At 47.9% G+C, this 22,847-nt stretch overlaps 1 protein-coding gene across 4 annotated transcripts in view; it reads left to right on the plus strand.

Moving 5' to 3' along the window:
* The first annotated feature begins 257 nt into the window (after positions 1–257).
* Positions 258–22,847, plus strand: part of SYT17 (synaptotagmin 17) — a 39,981-nt gene continuing 17,391 nt past the window's right edge. Inside the window, exons 1-5 of one of the 4 annotated variants that reach the window (XM_035339185.1) lie at positions 258–1,525; positions 6,320–6,342; positions 7,705–7,853; positions 12,862–13,010; positions 13,433–14,052. In XM_035339185.1, coding sequence (XP_035195076.1) covers positions 1,369–1,525; positions 6,320–6,342; positions 7,705–7,853; positions 12,862–13,010; positions 13,433–14,052 — 1,098 coding nt within the window. In that variant the 5' untranslated portion in view covers positions 258–1,368. Of the gene's footprint in view, positions 1,526–2,684; positions 3,331–3,486; positions 3,628–6,319; positions 6,343–7,704; positions 7,854–12,861; positions 13,011–13,432; positions 14,053–22,847 lie in introns of those variants that run through there. The other 3 variants (XM_035339184.1, XM_035339186.1, XM_035339187.1) reach the window with 3 other exon arrangements.

Below are 22,847 nucleotides of genomic sequence, written 5' to 3' on the forward strand. Positions count from 1 at the left end.
GTACTTGCCCGCTTTTGTTCTCTGCTGTGTGCCACTTCACTGCTCGATGTCTGCATCAATCCCTGCCGTGCCACGAGCAGTGCTCTCTGTCTCTGCTGGGTGCAGGTTGCAGGGGACAGTCCTGCAGCTGGTGGTCCAGAGCTTTTGGAATGAACTCTCATGGACTTGCCTGATCAGGGTACAAACACCACAGCAGAAAAAGCCTCAAAAAAAAAAAAAAAAAAAAAGGCCTGCAATCAAAGGAGCACCTAGACTTCTGTGGGCTGCCAACAGCAGCAGGGAAGCACCAGCTACCATGGCTTGCCATTTATAAAAACTTCTGGAGATAAGGGTCTTATTTTTAGGCAGAGTGGTAGCTGGCTATTCCAGTAGGCTCAAGCAATGATGATAAGGACCTGGCATATGAACAACAGAGTAAGACATCTCATCTTATCTTGCACTGCCACTTTTCTCCTCACTTCCCCTGTTGCAGCAGAAAGCGGTGCCAATTGCTTTAGGAGGATTCAAATGAAAATCCTTAGAAGTAGCCCTCAGACTTCTTTCCTTTCCTTCCTTTCTCTGCTTTTTCTGAGTCATGCTCTTCTCTGCTAACTTAGAGGCATGAAGTAGCTGGAAGTCTTTGACTAGGGCTGGCAGGACACATGCAGACATGGCTCTCTGAATCCTGATTTTGGTTTTCCTGAGAAGCTGCTGAACTGATTTCCTGTGCTGGAGGTAGATTTTGCTACTTGCTGGGCTGGTTGTAGTGATTCAAGCGCATCCTCTGGATGTAGCTGATGCTATTCCCATTGTGTATTAACACAAGTAAGAAGAGAAATCTATCATAAAAAAAATCTGCGAACATGGTGTTAATTATATTGTTTTCTGTGTTGAAATCTTGCATTTGTAAGCCTCACCATCTGCATTGCAGCCACTGCATGTGGGAAGCATGGAATGTGTCTTATCAGACACAGAGTGTGCACAGCAAAGGACATCCAAAGGTTATGTTGTCATCATGTCAAATGGGTCTGTTTATTCTGAATGCTGTAGAAGCAGAGCTTAATCAGAGCATCAGCCATATGCAGATTTGAAATTAGATTTTACAATAACCACCTGTCTGCTGTTCTGAATCCATCAGATTCTTTGGGTTAGAGCAGTGTTTGCCTAGTGAATATATTTGCTGAGAGAATGTAATCTAAAAGCCTTCATGTGACAGCGTAAAAGGCACCTAAATGCATGTATATGTATGAGCATGCAGTGGCGGCACATCTATTTTGCAGCTTTGTACTACAGTCTGCTACTAAAGCATGTGAATTAATTCCTTGTAATAATCAATAGCATTAGTGAAACCTCATGTAAACTTCATTCTTTTGCTCTCCTTTTGGGTTCATGATGCTTATATGTGCCATCCAAAGGGCCTGTTGCCTCAGGAAGAAGAAGAGCACTGACTCTGTGGACGTGCCAGGTACACCACAGAGAGCTCCGGTCTGTGAGAGAGGATGGCCGTGGCATCGGGTCTTCCTCTCTCCTTTACGTTGTCAAAGGAGTAAGTACAAATGTGTGTGTGTCTGTATACCGAAGTGGGTCATAGTTTTTGTGACTCACAGCATTATGGCTTTAAAGAGTCAAAAAAAATCTGTCTTAAAAGTCTAAGCCTCTCTCTACTATGTTGTAATATGAAAAAAATCCATGTGTTCGCTTATTGCAAGCTGCATTAAGGCGGTGGTGAGTCAAGATGAAAAGAGCAGTGATATTCAAAGTAAAGACTGACATTTTAAACACTGGCACTTGGAAAGAGGCTGTGGAATGACAAATAATCCAAGAACGCAAATTGACAAACAGCTTGTACCACGGTTTAATCATATGCTCAAAACTGCCTGAAACAAAGTATTATGGTTTTTGTCTTGCTTATCTCCACTGTGGTAGTTCTTCTACAGCAGTAGCTGCTCTCCCTGGGGAAAAAGAGAATTTATGTTTTTAACTGGGAGTAAGGCCCTTCCCACGGAAGTCAATGGGAGTTTTTCATTGAATTCAGTGAGAACTTAAATGGGACATTAAATGAGATCAGTGGGGTGAGAGCCTTCCAAGTCCTCCAGACTTGCTCGCTGCCACAAGGAGCAGTAGTGACCTGTGTTTTTAGGCTGGCCAGTGTTTGAAACTGTACCTGCCCTGTTTTCCAGAGCAGCATGCTTTTACCTCTTGCCACGCTACGCTGCAATGCATTGGAGCATTGGGCAACAGGGAGGTGGCTCCCAAATGCTTGGCCAGGCTGGTCTGCAAACCTCTGGCCTTGCTGCAGCTGTGCTTTGCTCAGAGCAGTGTGCTTGAGGCTGGCCACCCAAGTCCCCTTTGCCTTGCATTGGTACTGCCTAAACCAGGCCCTTTCTGTGTCCCATGGCGAGCACATTGGGCACAAGAGGGGTTTTCTTCTCTGAACGCATGGCTTTGCTCAGGGAAGGAAAGCAGGAGGGTGCTGCATTGCAATTTCTCATGCAAGGTGCTTGTAGTTCTGGTCCCCTCCAGAGACTGGGGCCAGGACCCATCAGAAAATCTCCATCTGGGAGGCTATTTCCCACTGAAGGTGTTTGTGTGCCAGCAGCAGGACGGTATGAGCCCCTGCCTGGCGGGCACACGTACGTGTCCCCAGGGAGTGGCACAGGCACTCTACTCCAACAGCACAAACATTGGCTTTGTGCTGGGTTTCGTGGAAACCTGCGGGCTGGGGAGGTGCCAGTCGCAGAATTTCCTCCAAGGCTGTGGGCAGGAGCCTGCATTTAGGGCGGCGTGTAGGGAAGCTGTAATTTGTGTGCCGCCAAGGCGGTGCTCAAGAGGAACAGCCCCAGATCTCCACATTTCCCGAGATTTCATTTTTGGGAGACTGACCTTAAAATGGGCCGCTTTCATTACTGAGCTCCCTCGAAATGCTACCCAGGCCCAGCCACCCACTCGGTGGGGTTTGTCCGAGAGGTCCCATCACTGGGCTTCATCCCATGCCCCCTCTTCAGCCCGGGGACTGACCCCTCAGCAGGAGGGCACGAAGCCAAGCAGCGATGCTCAGCAGGGACTGTGGGCACCTTCCTCCAGCTCCTCCTCACCCGGGGAGGCGCGAGCGTACGTGCTATAACTCCGTGCGCTTAACCTCCTGCAACAACCGCGTCCCTGTCACAGCTCAGGTGCGTTTAGGGCATCTCCTCTTACCGTCAGCTCTTCGGGGGAAAGCACAGGCGCAACAACCGCGTTACCCAACGCGGCCACGCCAGCTCCACACTTACATCCCTGGGCTTCTCCCGAGCGTCCCCCCGGGGGCCGAGGGCTTCCCAGCCCTGAATTTCCACGCCGGGCCCTCTGGAGGTCAGTGTTTGCCCGCGCTGCGGCGGACCTGTTGCACCCGCGGGCAGCGCCGAGCCGTGCCGGGTGGCCGCCCGCCGGCTCCCCCCCTCGGAGCACGAAGCCCCCTCGCATTTTCCCGACGAGCCGGGGATGGGGGGGGCTCGCTGGCGGCTCTCCCCGCCCTGACGGCGCCCCCCAGCCCCGCGGTGCCTTCGTGGCCGCCCCCTCCCCGCCCGGGGCGGTGCCGTGCCGTGCCGTGCCGTGCCGGGGGGCGCAGCGCGGCGCAGCGGAGCCCCGCGGAAGATGGCGTACATCCAGGTGGGTGCGGAGCGAAGGTGCTGAGGGGGAGAATCCGGCCTGGAGGGGGTCTGGGAGGGGGCAAAGGGGGGGTCGCCGTGCGCTGTAGGCGCCGTCTACGGGGCCGGGGCACTGCGCGCTTGGTGCGCGCAACTTTGGGGGAACTTCTGGGGGTTCCGGGCAAGGAGGGCGGGGGGCTGGCAGCGAGACCCCGGCTTTTCGAGGTGCTCCGGACATCGCAGACAGCCCCGCTCTGTCCGTGGGTAGGAGCAGGGTGGCTCCGGGTGCGGGAGAGCCCCTCCAAGGACTGGGTGCCTTGAGCCAGAGGGGGCTGCCGCAGCCCGCAGGCAGCCCGAGGGGTGGCGGTGACTTTGGGAGCCCCCCAGCCTGGGCATGGCCCGGTAGAGGCTGGGGAAAGGAGGGGAAAACGAGCGCCCCCGGCTGCGGCCAGCCTGAGTCCCTGGTAAGGCTGGGCTGAACTAGGGCGGTTTTTGTAAAATCCGGAGCGATTTTGTCCCTCCGGCCCAGCAGTTTCCAGCCGTTTGTTTTTCAATCTCTGTAGCTCCGGAGGCTGCACCCCCATTATTAAGATGAGCAGAGCGTTTCCAGCTGGATGAGACGTCCGGGCGCTGGAGCTCTGCTAGAGCCCCCTGCTGCCCCCCGCTGCCCCCCGCCATCCGTGACTGTTCCCCCCCTGCTATCCCCACATGGAGCAGGGGTCCCAGGGAGCACCCTGGTGGCACCCCCAGGTTGGTGCTGCCTGGGGTCACCCCCTTGTCCCCAGGCTGTGGTGTTGAGGTTGTGGGGCTGGGGGGACCCTGTTGTCCCTGCACTGCTATGCGAGGTGCTACAGGAGGGACACAACATGGCCACCACTGATGGAGACCCCGTCCCAGCATCGCTGGGGGACACTGCTGTGTGCCTCGACCCTGCTCTGAGCGCTGGCTTGGAGCAGATTTCCCTCTCGTGGGTGCTGCCAGGGGTGCCAGCCCCCCACTGCCTTCTGTCCCATCCTTCTGCAAACCTCTGCCCTTCCCCAGTGCCCACCTCCTGCCCCGCACCACCCAGGTGGATGCACGCAGCTGCTCCTGTTTGCTTTCCTTTCATGGGTCCCTGCCCTTATACCCTGCGTGGCACTGCTGACTGGTTTGCCCGTTAGCGCTGTAATGCCTAGCTCTTGTTATTTCTGCCCTCCCCTCTCCTGGTGGAGATTTTGGGGGTGGTCGCAGAGTCACTGTTATGGTGCCCGTGGCACTCATGCTCCATGGCTTGGTGGCACACGTGAATGTTCTCCCATAACTGGGGGCTGGTGGTGGCCGCCAGCACGGCTGTGTGACACCAGCCTGCCCTGAGTCCCTGTGGGCCACTTGGAAATGCCACCTCTTTTGCACGGCGCGTGCTATGGCGTTTGATTGGTGTTTGATTGCGTGGCAGGAATCCAGCAGGTTCATTTTAGAGCAATTTAAATATTCTCTTTGCAGCTTCGCTAAACCGCTGCTGCTTTGGCTGCGGCACCTTGGCTGCGAGTTCGCATTAATAAGGACTGATGAGCCCTTTAAACCGTTCAGCATTTCCTTAACCAGTTGGTCTGCGGGTATCTAATCGCTCTTGTCACATTGCACTGCAGCGTTTTCAGTCTCTAATTTCTGTTGCAAATGAGTGGTGGCCTTCCTGCCAGGTGCTGGTTGCGGAGAAGTTTGGAAGGAAGGCTTGTGCTGGAGGGCAGCCCGTGGGAACGATCCTGGATCTGAACTTAGGCATCCTGGCTTCTTCGTAGTAGCCAGCTCTTGTCCATATTGTCCCTGAGCATAGTTTTTTTACACGTGGAAGAGTAGGGAAGAGAGGTTTTCCGTTTTGCTTCTTTTTTTTTTTTTAGGGCTTCCCCTTTACAGAAGGACAGCCAGCACAATTAAGAAACTCTTAGTCATTAGCAAGAGAGATAGGTAGGAAAAGCATTTCAGCAGGCACACAAAATGCTGCTAAATCTCTGTTGGTAACTGAAGCAAGGTGAGTATAATGTTGCAAGGATGGCTTCGTGATTAAAACAGTGGCTTGCGATAATTTCTTCCTTTGCTGTAGATGTTCTCTGTGCCTTTGGGGAAGTGGCTGCCGTGCAAGTGTTCGAGCTGGAGTGCGCGACGCAGGCTTTGAGCACTTGACTTCAGGTCTTTTCTCCTCCGAGTCAAGTTGGAGGGTGAGGCTGAAGAAGCCCGGCTACCTCGAGTGATGCGTGCGCAATGGAGAGGTGCTCCTAGAAATGCTGCCTCTAATGAGCTGCCCTTGAAGCTCTGTTGATAAGGGCAGGATCTGGACAAAAGCCTTTTCCACCGCGGCGTGTAACTGGAATGTTTGGATGCGGTTCGCTGTCAGCTGCAATTAGAGACAGGTTGTTAGGAAAAAGCAAAGTGGTCGCACACGATAGCCCATTAGCAAGGGGGCACTGAGCAAGAATTTTCATGCTTCAGGATGGATTTGGGAGTTTCACTCCTCGGGAAGCAGAGGGAACTTAGCGGGACAGGGCTGGAAGCAGTAGAAGCCGATGTCCGCCCAGGAGACCTTGCCTCCGCTGAGCGTTGACCATCCTGCCAGAAATTAAAGCCTGTCCCAGTCTAGGGCACGCCATGGCAGAAGTTTTGAAGTTTTTTGAGCATTGCTAACCTGTTTCTGTCTCTTTCATTTTGTTCCCCTTTGCTTCATCATGGATGTCTAAAAGGACAGTTGGAACCAATAAATGAGGTGAGTTAATCTGATGATTCACTCTCTACTCTGTCTCCTCGCTCCATCCTGAGGGGATTGTCTCGTATTTTCTGACTCTTTACTGATGTCCTAGATATAAGTAATGGACCGCATTCTGGGCTGGTAATTTTTAATTTATTTTATTTTTTGCAAGGCTCAGATATTGTTTATGGAAAACCTGTTTTACTGGAGCTTGAGAGATGTTCCTGTGGAGTCTTCTCTGCAGACCTGCATTCCCAAGAGAAAACCTCTTTGTGTGGTGTGATAGCGCCCTTGTACCAAGTACTTTTGGGGGATATCTGTGGAGAAATGCTCACACACTTTATTTCTTCATCTTCTAATGAACTTTTCAAGTTCCCATACAATTGTAAAGTGATTCCACTCTGGATGGGGATATGCTGTGCTCTCACAACTGTGTGTCCCCCAGGACCACAGAGCGATGCCCTTCGTTGATAGTGGCCTGGTGCTGCTCAGTAAGGCCTCTTACTGCAGAATCAGAGCTGGGATGGGTGGGAGATGGCCTTGGTTTGGGCTTTCTGCTCCACTTGAAGCAAGCAGAGCTTTGGAGCGGGAGGAAGGCTGTGGGGATGGTGTGGGCATGGTGAAGCATCTGTCCTCCCTCCGATGGGGCGTGTGACGGGTTTGTGAAAGCAGAGGAGCCACTGCTACAGGAAATGCTATTGGTGCCGCCATGGAAACCTCACAAATGAAATACTTTTTTAGGATAAGTAACTTAAAAAAAATCATTGTAAGTTCTTCATTAAGTTAATTGTCCTAGCAGAGGGGAGGCACGTGGACAGTATGCTTTTGCTAATCCATTTTGGCGGTGAATTTGTTGGGCTGTAATGCTGTATGTGAATGGATCATATGAATATTACATGCTGATGTATCTACAGGGATGGAATGTATTCATGTTGCTATGTTAAGCTTTTCAAATTAAATAGACTCTTGCAGAATTAAGTTGGGGCTTTCACTTACCTTCTGGTTTAAATTCTTTTTGTTATACATTGCCAATCTATTAGTTTGTTGATGTGCGTGGTAGAATAAGCATGATTCCACTCCAGCACGTTGTTACGCCATAGTGTTTTGCAAATCACCCTTTTGCCAACCTATGTAATCATACATCGCCACCAGAGGGAAAGTACCTCCCATGAATGCTTATTTTCCTGCCTTGTTATGGCATCCCTGAAGTTGGATTAGTAACTGCACAGCACTTGTCTGTTGATATAGAGAAAATAAATATAGTTCTTTATAAATAAATATGTGCTGTTGCAGAAACACAAACATAAATACAGCTGAATGTTATTTCTCAATAGCTATTGATGGGTTGTAATCTTGTACTTTGGTTTCCAATGGCTTCAGGGTCTGCTCGCTAGAATCTCGGATCTCTTGCTGTGCCGGTGGACTTGTAGAAATTGTTGTCAGAAGTGTTTCGACTGTAGCTGTTGTCAAACAAATGAAGATGAAGTTGAAATCCTGGGACCTTTTCCTGCTCAGACTCCAGCCTGGCTGTAAGTTTAGATGCACAGTCTCACAGCTCTAACTGAAGGGTAGGGCTGTTCAGCTGCGGTGGGAGAGTTGATACGAAACGGCGAGAGGACATTCAGAGCTAGGAGGATGCCATACACTAAGGAAGGGTCTCCTGCTGAGGGTGGGGACGTAGGCTACTCAATGGCAAGGTAAAAAACAGCAGTCCCATTAGCTCAAATAATAATGGGAATCTATAAAACACTTTCTGCTAGGTAAAACAGAAGTTAGCTTGTAAGCTAGCATCGCAGGCTAATTGTTGGGTTGGCATCTAAAGATGCTTTTCTTCCAAAGTCCTCTTTCCTCTGCACATGGACCAGCCCTTGGGAGCACTTTAACTTAGTTGAAATGCTGACGAGGTTGTTTCAGAAAATTTTCTTATTCTGGCATTAAGATGGTTATAACCTAGGAATATGAAAGGAATACCTTGTATGTGTTCTAAGGGGAAATCCATCTAACGGTTCATTTAGCAAGACCAGATCTCTTACGTCGCCTTAGTACTTTTCAAGATTTCCTCTTGAATCAGTAAAGAATGAGAGTGACAACACTGGGCTTTACCTGGTGCTTTGGCTGGTGCTTTTGCAAACCTATTATAAAGAAAGGCAGTGATGTCTTCCTCATTTTACTCCCTCTCCTTGGGGATTTACAGAGGTGGCTGTGGAGGTATTAGTGAAACCAGGAAGAAAACAGAGGTCTCCTGTATCTTAGTGCTGGCTCTGTCTGCTGGGCTGGGCTGTCTTCTGCGAGCGCGGATAACTTGATGGAGATGGCTAAACCTCACTGTGTCCAGAAACTGGGGCACAGGAGTTGCCCATTTAGCTGCTCATATGCTGCTGAGATGTTGTGCCTGGGCACTAAGGCACTCGGTTAATTTCATCCACTCTGTTAGGTCTGCAAGGTCTGCGTGCTGTGGCTGCACAAAGTAAGTTGTCTCATGTTTAAATCACAGTCCTGTCTCTATACTTTCTTGAATAATGGTAGAATAGGATGGTAATTAATACTGAAGCAATAAAAATAGAAATGTTCGAGTTGTGTTAGAGTGGTTTTTAAATTTGGAGCAGCATGTTTAAGAGTCTGATGTATGCCCAGAAATGGATTCACCTGCAATTAGTGGGAAATGGAAGCAAAATCAATGCTAAATAGGAAAACATTTGGGCACAAGAGAACACAGTGATGAGGTAGCAGTATTGGATGTAGAAAGATTGCTGCAGAAACAATTACATACCTGGGAACAAGCACCAAGGCTTGGTGCGAGAGTGTGCTTCAGAGCTGCTCTGCTCTGGTGGGGAGCAGAAGGGACACGATGAGCAGGTGGGGGGTGTCTGACCCCGTGGGTTTGGGCTGCTGGTTCCTCCGTCAGCATGGAGGCTCTGCTCCTCTTGTGGCCTTAAAACTCAGGTGTGTGGTGACTTTGTGGATGAGCTGGACTTTGCCATGGGCTGAAAACACAGTGACCTTTGGACTCACAAAATGCTGTCTCCAGCCTATATTGTTTTCTCCCAGTCCTGCTCCATCTGAAAGCCTCGGTGGTTAGTTTCTTGCAGTGACCAAAAGCAGAAGGCAGCACACTTGGCAAAAAAAAGCCCAGTTCTTCAGCCACATCATGCTTTGTGCTGCACTTACTGATGGACCTAGGATCCCCCAGCCTGGGTCAAGTCCCAGGGCTGTGCCTTTAGTATCACATCTCTGTTTTTCCTTCCAGCTTCAGGCAGCCTGGTACAATTAGGGTCTCTCTGTTGTGCTGTAGCAGTGAGAGAAGGCAAGTTCCCAAAGCCAGTGCCTGGGAAGGGCAGGCAGGAACTAAGCAATTGTGCTTGGAGTGGAGGCATGGATGCTGTCATGCCTTAGGATGACTGAATCACCATCTCCTCTGGTACTACTGCAAAGCTTGTGATCTCTAAGTGTGGCTGTTGACACACGTTGTTGTAGGGCTCTGCTTGCTGAAGAAGGCTGCTGGCTCCTGCTTCTCAGCAGGCATGGACCCAGGGGGTGCCAGGGAGGATGGCGATGCTTTAAGCTTCTGGAGTGACCTTGCTGGAAAGCGGTGAGACAGCCCCAAATGGCTGGAGTGAGGAGGTGAGGAAGGAGCTGGAGAGATGCAACTGAGAGGAAAGGGGGAGAAGATGAACTGCAGAGAAGCAAGGGTCTGGAAAATGAAGAGGAAAGGAGAGTAAAAGGCAGGAGACAGAAGTGATACATTTTGTTTGCAGATCAATAGGAGGGCTGTGCTTTTAGTGCATGTGGATTTAAGGTGGAAATGATGCTGCACAGCCTCGGCTGGCTTGCAGTTCACAAGTTGAAGGTTTTTACTTTCATTTTGTTAATCTTACACTTTCCAATCTCCTTATGCATTTTTGGAGGTAGGAGACAATGTCTGGGGCTAGATGCGTGAACAGAGCAGGGGCTTGGAACTGGTCTCAGAATAATGTGCTTAATGGGTGTGTTTTTAAAGTGCTCAGACATCTGTGTATGCTAACTGATACACACACACTTTTTTTTTTTTTTTTTTTTTAAAGAAGGCTTTTAGATACAATGGAAACCTCTCAAGTGGAAGATGGATTTGATAACACTATTCTACGTTTAGATACATGCATTGAATTTGGGAGCAAATCAATTTATTGTATTCCCTGCTCACAGCCTGCAAGTGTTTTAAAACCAGATCCAGGTTTTCTGCTGAGATCTTTTGTGGTTGCCACTTCTTCATGCACCCAGGATGCTGATACGTGGAGAGTGCAGTTTGATCCTCCCCTACCTCCCCACTCAGTCCCCAGGGAAGAACTGATTTTATGGTCTTCATTTGCCTACTTAGCAAGCACCTAAATGCCTGTGCTTGATAGCCTGTCCTTTGTGTTTTGCCAGCGGTTTTCCCTTTGGCAGCTGTGAGACACCTGGTATCCTGGAAATTCAGGAGGGGTGTCTAAAGCTGCATGCTGAAGTCCTTCCTCTTGGGAGGCTGTTGATTTTTCTCACTTCCTGAATTTTTTATAGTAGCCTCCAGTAGCAACTTAATAAATAAATAAATAAAATTTTACTGAATTGAGGCTAATTGTATTGACCTGAATGCATGGTATCTGCTGCTTCTTATTTCACAATGAGTGCTTGCATCCCAGTCCTTGCAAAAATGGGCTGGGAAGGAGGGTGTATGTCGGCACTGCCTGTTATGGAGTATTCTTCCTAAAAACCCAAAGATAAATGCTGCCCACTCTGTGAGATTAAATTGAAATCAGAACGTGACTCCTCTTCCCAAAGGCTCTGATTAAACAGAAACAGAGCTGCTTTAACCAGAGCCAAAGTTTATTTGAGAAAAAATTATTGTGGCTCAGTAGCAATTTCCTTACTAAAGGTCATCTGTACGTTATTAACTCACTATTACGTTTACCCATTGTAGAACATCTTTAATGCCTCTCTTCCTGATTCCCTTTTCACCCTGCCTTCTCCTCATTTTGTGCATTTGCTTCTCAAACACAGAGATGTCCAAATGCTACATATGATTGTGTAGACCTGCATTTAGGCATGAAAAAGCTATTTGTGTTCCTACTGCTGATTGTATGTCAAACTGCAGGGTTTGGATTGCCCTTAATGGGCTGCAGGATTGTGCAAATACTGCATGTCCTCTTTAATATAGGGTTTTGTTTTGATTCCTAGATTTGATTTGATGTGATTTATTTTTTGGTGTGGATGAGTTGTGAGAGTTTGGGTTGGTGAGCATGTACGCTAGATCCTGATGGGAATTTTGTGAATTTGGATAAGGAATTCTAGTTTAAGTCTATTTTATATTCAGAGGGCCTTTTCTATGAGTTTCCATTTATTTTTTATTTATTTATTTTTTTCCAGAACGTTTTTATTGCTCTAGTTCAGTCACTGATTGCTAGAGCAAAGGATTCAACATACTTCATTTATACCCCGCCGGGCCATGAACATAGGATGAGTGAATCAGGAGCAAGGCTCAAGCAGTGTTCCCCTTGCTTGGCTCATTTCACGCTGATGCTTTCCTTGTGATCTGCTGCTATTTTTCTGAGTACGCTGTCTCATGGATTAGTTTAGCATGATGGTTTACATGTCTCATACCATTGCTTGATTTCATTTCCACCTGCAGATTTCTAGCAGTGGCTTGCCTCAGAAGGTGCAGCTGGGTTACTGCTGGCTCTTGCTCTTCTTCCAGCCAAAGCTGGGAGGCCCTGGCCCGTGGTGCAAACCACAGCAGCTGTGAGAAGCTGAGATTTTTAACTGAACTGCTGTTATAGATGAAAACTAAGCTGAGATGGGAATTGTATGCAGGCTTCTTTATGATCCAAGTCTCCTACTGAGTCTTCTCAAGGATGCTACAGCTCTCACTGACATTTACTTTGTTAGTGAGATCCTGCTGACTTCCCTCTGTCCCTTTCCTCCCTCACCAAGACCCCTGGGCAGTAAAATTCCTGACTTTTGAGAGTCACCTCCGGTGTATGGAACCAGTTATTTAAAAATATGTCAATGGATAGCTGTTAATTAATCCTACTTATTGAGTTTTGAAACTTTAGTGTTGTATTGCAAAGTAATATTTTACTTAGAGAGGGATTCAGGTGTCTGAGCATGGTGGCTCCCATGATAGTTATTTCCTGGTGATGGTCATGCTTCCAAAGGGTGGCCCTGGATTTACAGCAATAAACCTGTGTTATGAGGGCTTTATTTTTTTCTTTTTTATTTTCCTCAAAGATTAATATACTATTGCTGATTGAGGTCCAAGTCACACGTGCCTCTGTAGCCTCTGTCATGTGCTGGTGCTGATATGCTCTTGTTTGAAAGGCAAGCAGAAAGATAAAACATCTCCCTTTTACATAGGCATGAAGTCAGTTGCTCAGCCTTTTGCTTGCCAAATAGATGTGAAGGAGATACTCTGCGGCATCTAGGGATGTGCACACCAGATTAGACACAGAATATCTGAATACGTTTTTATTCTGTATATAGTCCTTTTACTGGGCTGAATCACCTAAAGGTCTCTTGTTATAACAGGATAAGCAGCCAAAATGAGGAGAAAGATGGAGACTCTGATAATACAATCAGTGAACTGCCTCCCACTCTTCAGGATGTTTCCCCTGACAGAAGGCGGTCGTCTTCAGATGCATCACGGTCCACTTACAGCCTCACCAGGCGGATTTCAAGTAAGGTCGTCCTTCCAACATTAATGTAATTCTTGTGGGGGAAAAAAAAATCAGAGTGTATTGCCTGCTCTTTCATCTCTTAGACAGGGAATCAAGTGGAGTTGAAGGTACATTGATTAAACTCTTATCCTGCTCTACAGGAGCACAGTGGAAGGGTCTGGCCCTGTTTTTTTTTATGCTGAAATGTGTGCATGGTGAAAATGGACAAGGTGAAAAAATTGTAGTTGAGGTTGCACTGCAGCATAACTAAGGGTACTGTTAATTGTTTGCAAATATAATGGTGAAAAGTCCCACTTAGCAATGTTTGCTGTGCGAGGCATTGCACAGATGCAGAATAGCTGAACTCAAAGAACCACAACATGACTTGGTCCTGTAATGAACTGAGTTTCTAATAATCATTTTTGTGCATTTTTCTCATTTAGGTTTAGAGTCGAGGAGGCCAAGTTCTCCATTAATTGACATTAAACCTATTGAGTTTGGAATAATAGGAGCCAAGAAAGAAATAGTTCAGCCAACTATCCTGCGGAAAACCTATAGCCCAGATGACTATTTTAGAAAATTTGAACCAAGACTGTACTCTCTTGATTCGAATAGCGATGATATGGACTCCTTGACAGATGAGGAAATCTTATCAAAGTACCAGCTGGGCATGCTGCACTTTAGCACTCAGTATGACCTGTTGCATAATTACCTAATAGTGCGAGTCATTGAGGCTAAGGACCTGCCTCCCCCGATTTCGTACGATGGCTCCAGGCAAGATATGGCTCACTCCAACCCCTACGTGAAGATCTGCCTGCTTCCAGACCAGAAGAACTCCAAGCAGACTGGAGTTAAGCGCAAAACTCAGAACCCGGTGTTTGAAGAGAGGTACACATTTGAAATCCCATTTTTAGAAGCCCAGAGAAGAACTCTGCTTTTAACCGTAGTGGATTTTGACAAATTCTCGCGCCATTGTGTTATTGGCAAAGTGTCAATGCCCTTGAGTGATGTAGACCTTGTGAAAGGCGGTCACTGGTGGAAAGCCCTTGTTCCTAGTTCTCAGGTAATAGAATTTATCAGATTATTGCCATATTTTTTCTTGCTTTTTTTTGTGTGTATGTGTGTGTAGTTCCTTTGCTTGTTGGCAGTTGATACTATTTCTGATTAGTCATCATCATCTTGTTAATACAGCATCTGTCAGGTTGAAATAACGTTTGGCCTGTAGCTGACCTTGTAGCTGTTTTGCGGTGAGGTAGAGGAGCTGCCTTCTTTCATATGCAGAGGAGGTGGAATGACAGAAGATCTATGTCAACTCTAATGAGAACAAATCAAAACTGCTTTGGAAATCTGCACCTTGTGGAAGATCTTTCTTGTCACTGCAGTGACCTGCATCTCTTCCCAGACGCTGCAGTGACACTGTCCCAGCTGGGTCACTCCTGTGGTTGTACACATGGAGAACCACTGGCACCAGTTCAGTAATGACCTGATGCAAAGAAGGTATATGGAAGACAAATCTATCCCAGAGCAAAATATTGCAAGATAATTTTGTGTTGTGTCCCTGAAGGAAATTAAACTTGCCATAGATTATATCTGATGTACGTGGCCTGCTGCATGCTTGCAGGTTTGGGTCAGCAGTTTGGTCTGGGTGAGATGGGAGAAAGGTGCAGAGGGTCCTTTCAGGAGAAGGCCCTGGGCAGTGCCACTTCCTCTGCAGCAAGGGAAGGAGCTCTTTGGTGGGGAGGTCTGAGCTTTGCAACCAGGACCTGCCCTTAGCTACCAGATTTGCTTTTAGCACCATCAGCTGCAGTGACAAAGTAAAAAGCCAAGCCAAGAGCTAGGCATGGATGTCCCACCTGTTTGTGCTAAGGATGGGAGTATCGCTGAAGGTTGGTCTAACATAGTTGCCCCTGTCTGTGTGTCACCAACTGTGGGAGTGCATTTTCTAGGCCTTAGTCCTTTGCTGAATCAAAAACCCCATGTGAACACGGACAGTTTGCAGCTCCTTTGATTTTCCTGTGTCCACACAAGAGTGTCATAGCCACAAGTGCTGGATGAGGTGAACATCAGATCATTGACCTTGTCTCTGGTTTGTAGTGGGCCTGAGAGCGTGATTTGGAATGGGAATTGTCATCAGGTGCTGGTGGGAAGAAAAGCCAGCCAGGCAGTGTTTGTGCGCAGTCAGTAAGGTCTCTGCCAGGCCCTGGGTGCGTAGAGACTGGAGAGAGCTTTGTGCTTCCTCAGAGCTCAGGGATAGGAGAATCAAGACTCTGATAACTGGAGGAGAGCTGGCTGGATTTGCTGGAGTAGAAACAGTAGCATTACGGGATTAGCCAGGACATTTTTTCATGCAAAAAGGAAAGATCTGAAAATTGAGTGCGAGTGAAAACTGTGGGCTCTCTGGTGTCTGTGCTGCGGTCCGCTTTGTGTTATGGTTGGAGAGGCAGGGGCAAATGTGCATAAGGAAAATAAACAAGAACAGATATTCTTGGGCTCCTCTCACCACCTTTTTTCCCAAATGTTTATTCATGAATACACATGATTGTTTTTTTCTTGTTGGTCTTGGTGGTTCATCATAGGTTCAGCAATGATATATATCTGAGGATAGAAGTCTCTTTGCATCCCTCTTATCCTCCTGTGACTCATGCCATGCAGCTTTGCTTTTTTTAATTTTTTTTTCTTTGCCTTTGCATGACAAACACGTCTCTGCATTCTGCATCTCTTTATTAGTAACCTGGAGTCACTGCACAGCTAATGCCTACCCTGGTTCGCCAAGACCATCTCAGCCTTCACGTGCCTGGCCAGGAGCCAGCATTTCCTTCGGCCTCTCCAAAGTTCCACTGAAAGCTGCTGCTGCTTTCAGCAGTGCTGGCTGCTCCAGCAGGATTTCAGCTAAATTATTTATGCAGGAATTGGCATTTTGATTTTTTTGTAAAATTAAGGAGAAAAAGAAAACTCTGTGAATGGACAGGCTTAACCTTACAAGACTTTTTCCATAAGATGGCAAACAGGTAAAGTCAAATCTTGATTTAACCAAAAAATCCTTTGCACCTCGGTCATTTAAGTGCCTTGTTTTGTGGCTTTAGATAAGTGTCTTCTCATATTTCATTGTTCTTTCTAGCTGGGCACTAACTAACTGCCAGACTGCAAAGAGAATAGCAGTGTTTGTACTAGGACATCCAGGGAGGATGTATTATATCATTTTTCCATGTTTTCTCACTGATAAGGTTTTAAAGCTCATTGACTAGGGTTCATTTTCTGCTTGTGCAGATTAAAGATAAAAGCATCGATCAAAGGGTTAAAATAAATCCTGGAAGCAGTAAAACAATAAAGCTTATTACTTTGAAAATCTGCATTTTAATGTCTTTCAATAACAGTAATGCTTAGGCTAGAAATTTGAAATTTTTGTTTGCCAATTGAAAGATTCTGCCTTTGATATGATAGATTTGACATGTTGACTTTTTTTCAATACTTATCATTTTTTTTCTTAGTTGGTTATGGAGCAGCCTTTAATCACTTCTTGTTGGTTGAATCTGAGGCTGCCCAAGTGCATTTTGTGTAGTGGGATCAGGATAGAATAGGACAGAACAACCCACCGGCGCTGGTACTGTCTTTTACAGAAGGTATTGTGGGTTTCCTGAGAGCCAGACAGAGCCTCAGTGGTGCCACCCTGATGATTAGGTGATGAAAACTTTCCAGGCTGGGCTGGCTTGCCCGGGGCTGCGAGGCTGAGCGGTAGCAGCTCCGCCACCAGTGATGGAGCCCGTGTGGAAGAAAGCACTGCAACAGGTGCTTGTAAAACCAGCCACGGAGGGAGAGAAAGACAGACAGGCGTAGATGAGAAATGTAAAGATGGAAGACAGAAAATATGTGGTGGTTTTTCTTTTTTTTAACTGGCATTTATAGACAGAAGCGTGGTGAGATGGAGGGAAGTGAATCCAGGCAGCTGGAGCTGTAGAGAAGGGTTTTTGATTCATAGCGATGGGGTGGGACGGGACAAGGTTTGCAGAAGAGCAGGGAAAATAGCCTAAATGGGCTCAGCTAAGATAACCATCTGCTTTGCTACCTGGAATCCATTGCCAAGGTATGTGCTGAAAAGGGCAGGTACTGAGCTCTGGTCCCACCCTCACCCTAAGCCCCTTCAAGCCCAGAGCCTCAGCACGGGACCATGAACAGCAGTGCCAGCAGTGTTTTGGGGCACAATGTTGGTGGGACGGGTGCCTGTCTCCCAGACTGAGCCATGGTCCAGCTCCTGCAGCAGCAACTCCCCGGCTGCACTGGGGTTGGACCGGGGTAAGCTCCTGCAAGCTGTGCGATGGGGTGTGCAGCTCCCGGGTGGGCACAGGCACGGTGTGTTCGGTAGCAGAACGTCTCCATTGCCCCGTCACGGAGCTGCTCGTTAACGGACGGCATGAAAATTTGTGTAGCCAGTCGGATGAACTGGACTGCTCATCGTGCCAGGGTACATACAGTTGTTATATCAGGAGCGTATCGTGTCACCAGGGAAGCTGAATATGGGCGAGCAGCGTGCTGTCCTCTTGAGGAATCAGTGCAAGGAGATACTCAGTGCTAAACATCAGGTGAAAGACCATACCTGTACAGAAGCACTTTCTTGGTTTGGAAAGTGTGTTCAGCATTTGGTGAGATTGTGTCCAAAATGGAGGCACAGGTGAGCTGCTGCCCAGTATGTGATCAGGGCCAGCAAACAAGCAAAAAGTCTGACTCCTTGTAGGAAATGTCAGTGCAGGTACTGCCAAATTCGTTATCCCTAGTAGTTCTGGATGACTTTTTTTTTTTCCTAGGATAATTAGAGCGTTTCTGAAGTGCAGTAGCTGCTCATGGAGGAGCATTGAGTCCAGTCCCCATAGGAACGCTCTGCGCTCCTTAAATATCCCCTTAAATGTGTGTGGCTTTGCTTAATTACCATGAATGAAGTTGGCAGCCCTTGCCGTGGCTGTGTTCAGATTCACACATTTCTCTGTTAAGATTAATTCCAAAACACATGTTCAGGACCCCAAGTTTTATTGACATATGATTCATTTCTCTTTTGGCAGATTTGAGTAGGCAGGAATAAACGTTTTAGACCAGCAGTAATGAGAGCTTGGAGATCATTCTGCAAAAGAAAAAAACTTGCGTGGTTGCAGTCCGGGAAAATAGCACAAAAATTCCTTCTCCCCTCAAATTAAGCCATTTCTATAATAGAGGGGATAAGTATTGGACTTGCTTTTTTAACTTCATACTATGAGAGCAGTAGAGTGACAGTCTTTTAAGGAGCTGTCATCTTTGTCCATTCAAAACAGCATGTGCTGCACAAATAGCTCTCCTGTGGCAGGGCTCTACAGTTTTTGATTCCCATCTCAGGGATAAGCCTACGGCAAGCATTGTACTGTTGTTCTCACCATGCCTTGCTAGGGAAGGAAAAGCAAGGAGGGAATTTGAAATTCAGGTAATGATTCACTTTGGGGCAGTTCTTTTGCACATTACCTTGAATTGTGGTGTGCAGGCGGGTGGCCCTGGCACGCTGCTTGGAGCCCGCAGTTGTGCCTGCACTGGGTTTGTTCCTGGCACCGGCACTCCTGGGCTTGCCCACTGCAGTCTGAGAAGGAGCCATCCTGGGGAACATGGGGAACCTTTGTGTTTGGTAGCACTGGGTATTATTAAAAAAAACATGCCAGTGCACATCTCTCATACGGGCGTAGGACAGATGGAAAGGTGTCTGGAGACTTTGTTCAGAGAGCCTTGGCGCAGTGTTGGTTCAACCTCGTGTGTGTCAGCATGGAAGGGGGCTCCATGCTGGTAAAACAGAGTTGCAGGAAATTAAATATGGAAGTGAGCATTGTCAGGGCTTTTTTTTTTTTTTTTTTTTTTAAGCTGTCCAGAAGATTAGCAGCTGCTTAATTAAAGGGGTGATGCAGAATCACTGCTGATGAACGTGGCTTGGTTATGTATGTCTGCTTTCTCATTAAGGGGATGCTGAAATCCAGCTGGTGGTTTGCCCGTGCCTGGCTAGAGGCAGGGTCTGGGGAGCTGCCGCCACCCTTGGGTGCCTGGTGCTGAGGGACGGTGACGGTGGCCGTGGGGCAGCCTCAGCAGGAGCACAGCTGGCTCCGAGGTCTTCATGCTCCCTTCCCAGCTGGCCTTGACTCCCGACAACACTTCAGCTCTAAATCTGTGGTTTGTTGTAGTGTTTTGGCTTATGGCATTCTACCATTTTTCTTTGTATCTTTTCTCCATTTTTTTCCCCAGGTCCATTCCAGATTTTTTTTTGGTTGGTTGGTTTCCCCCCTTTTTTCAGTCTTTAAAGCTCCAGCACTGGGAAGTTTTTCTTCTTGAACATTTTCTCTTTTTGCCCTTATCTGTCTCTTCTGCTTCCAGCTGTCACCTCAGTCACCTCCTCCCTTCATCCATGTGTCGTTCGCTCCTTGCCCTTTCTGAGGAGGACCGCGATGCTGTGGGGATTATTTTGTTGAGGAGGAGTCCAGAAGAGGTGCTGGTGCTCCCTGCAGCAAACCTTCCATCTTGTGCCCGGAGGCTTTTTCATGAGAGAGGCAAATCAGAGATACCTCCTCTTGCAGTTGCTGGTGGGAACAGGTAGCAGGTGGACGTTCTGCTCCTGTTTCAGGTTCCCAGATGGATCCTTGCTTTATGGCTGAAACATCGGGGCTGTTTGACTCGTACAGCCCAGGGATCCGGATCAGAAACAGTCCTTCCTCTAGGGACTGGTCCCTGCCCTGTGGGCAGTTCCCCTTGCACTGCCTCCCCATGTGAGGTGAAAATAAGAAGCTGCTTCTCCCCGCTGGTGTCATTATGGAGGACGCTGGTGGGTCTGGCAAAGAGGCAGAGTCGGGGGAACTGCACATCGCTGCAGGTGCCACACAGAGAGCAAACGCCTGCGAACCTCCCTTACCCCGAGGTGTGTGTTTGCAGAAGCAGGACTTGTGGCACGGCTCCTGTAAACACACTGTTTGTGAGCTGCTTTTGTCCTGTTGCCAGAAAGCTCCAAAATATCAGAGAACCTCGAGGTGGGCAGTATCTCCTGGGAGGGTGGGTGGGAATAAATGGTTTCCTTGTGGCTATGTGAATTTGCAATGACTTTGGAAAGGATTTTGTGACTCTCTTCACTATGTATCTGCTCAGCCTCTATTACATAGCTAACATTTTTCTCCATTGGTGCGTGTGTGTATCTATATGTGTGTATATATATGTGTGTGTGTATGTATTTCAGGTTCTGGTCCTTAATAGCCCAGCCTCCCCGAAATGATCGCTGTGTGTCACGGGATGCTGTAGAGAGCCTGTTAGAGCAAACTGTTCTAAGCCATCAGTTTTCTGCTGTGCCTGGAGGTATCATCACAGATAACCTTGAGGAGGAAAATCAATCTGAAACTTCATTAGGAGCGTTGCATAGATGTCTGTGCTGATGTAATGTGCTCTGGTTCCCATCGGGAACTGGGGAGAGTTTTTAGCTGCAGGATTTTGCTGGTGTTGTAGCAGTACGAAGTGAACAGCTCGGGGGGGCTGCGAGTAAGGAATTGCCCTGATCCAAACAAGATGTGCAAGTGGCATTAATTAAAAACTCTTTTTCCCTTGGCACAGCCTTGTTGTGTTTGAGAGAGGACAGAAAAGGAAAAAATATATTTATCATTTGTGTGTTTGGTTCAAATCAAGTAGTAAGGGTAGAAGGTTCTGGATCAAGGCGAGCCCAAGGATGGCTGTGAAATAAGCTGCGGAGGGGAACAGCCGGGAGTGAAATGTAAATGAGAGCTTCAGGAGAGTCTCAGACATCTAGGCTTGTGTCACTTAGGCACCTAATCAAACAGGAAATTGCTTTCCCAGGGTCATCTGGGATCTCGGCACAAATCAGCGCGTCATCAGCATAATAATGGTAACTCAACCATGCCTTTGCGCAGCCGTGCCTGAGGGGCACCTCTGCACATTGTGTTCTGTGAACATCTTGTGTTCACATAGGCAAAACCAGCAGCGTTTCAGTTTTCTGATGCAAAGATGGAGGAAAAGGAAAATTCAGACACTTCCCTCCACTGCCATGACCAATGTGCTGGTGACGTGTCTTGTGCTTAAGCTCGCATCCCTCTCTTCTGCGCTCAGCTGATACATGGGTGTGAGATTTGGGGAGGCTTCGGTGTGCCACAGAACAACAGCTGTGCTGCTGTGCCTGGAGTCTCCCCAGGAAGACGTCTTGATGTTGTTCTTGCTGATAAAAATACCTATAAATAGCCACAGGGGTCAGCAGCTATGGCAGCGCAGTGTGGGTGCCCAAGCTCAGCAGGTCCGTGTGCTGGAGGAGCACCCTGGCCAGCCCCTGCACCATGAGACCTCTACATCCATGTATCCATCCCTGAGCTGGGTCTCCTGCCTGTCCTCTAATGAGAAGGGTCCTTTTTGTCCATTGTACGGTGAACTCCAGAATCTCCCCAGTTACGTCTGTTCTGCATGCTGAGCACTGAATCCTTTAACAGCTCCTCTGCCTCCATCCCATTTCCCTGTCCGACACAAAGTGTGCCATCAGCATCCCTTGTTAGTGAGGCTGTCACATCAGCAAGGGCATGCCTGGTGTGAGCTTGCTGGGGAAAGAGCAGGGAGCAAAAACGTGAGGCGGTGCACCTTGGGTCTAGGGCTTCTTGGCGCACGCAGTTGGGTCCTTGCCTGTTGCTTAATGATGACTGCAAACGACAAGTGGCCAAACAACAGGGGAGGCTGGTGAGCATGGTTGGACATCACAGGGTGGAGGTGCTCATTCGATGTTCTGGGGAGAAACACATGGTAGCTACCAACCATGGATGTTTTCTTGAGTGCTCGGTGTCCCCTTGGCCACTGTGGCAGGATTTGAGACGATTCCTAGATCATTGCAGCTAAAGTAGAAATAATGAGTTTATAGGATCAGAGGCAGTTCACTGCTCAAGTTAAGTGCTTTTAAAGGTCTGAGTCACTCATACTGGAAGCTATTCGGGGAGCTGGGTTTCCTTCTGAAAGCACCTTTTGTTATCACCAGGAACACTTTTGTTGTTCCGCCTTGCCGTGGGGCTGCTTTGTTTTTGAGCACACTCATCCTGCCACGGTCTTTCTGGACTGGCTTGTACCTTACTTCCCCTAAGATAATTAGCAAAAATCTGGACACACTTGAAAAGCAGCAAGAGACAGAAGGCACTACTGGGATTTGGGAAATTAAGCCTGAGCTGAGACTGATTAAAGCTGGTTGTAGTCTTCTGACTTTGGTGGATCACACTTACAAAATACAGCATTTTATATCTCTCCTCACTCAAATTTATTTTTGACCCAAATGGTCAAAAAGGTTCTTGCCAAGCTGCCAATACTGCTGTTAGTTTAGGTCCTCCTGAAAATCAGGGATTTAGCTTTACCTTTCCCTAGCAAGGCTGCATGTTGGGTGACACCATGGTGCTTACGTTGCAGGGGCTCTTTGAATAAACTTGGCTTGGCCTCAGGGACACCCAGCCTGGTTTTTGTGGGTGTAAAAGATGGAGCAATTTTGCTCCCATTGGTGCAGACCCTCAGGGGAGACCTGCATGTCCCTGCTGAGCCTCCCCGAGGGACCCCTTCCTGCAGCCTCTCCTTTGGCCAAGGAGCCCCTCGATTCCTGCACGTCTTGGTTAAGGTTCACAGGTTCCCCCATGGGTGGGTCCAGAAGTAATTACCCCAAATTTTACCGTGGATCCCCAGCACTCTAAGTTTGAGGTGATCTGAAAGGTCCTACCTTCCTGCCCGGCCTCCTAGCTGTGTCAGGAGCTTGATATTTACAGGCTAAACTGTTTGACTGTCTCTTCCCAGCTGGTAATAGCATCACTAATTAGTTTCCTAATTTGTGCTGTCTAAATGTACCTGAATTTC

This window comes from Oxyura jamaicensis, chromosome 14, assembly GCF_011077185.1.
Source record: "Oxyura jamaicensis isolate SHBP4307 breed ruddy duck chromosome 14, BPBGC_Ojam_1.0, whole genome shotgun sequence".
In the NCBI taxonomy this organism is placed as follows: Eukaryota; Metazoa; Chordata; class Aves; order Anseriformes; family Anatidae; genus Oxyura; species Oxyura jamaicensis.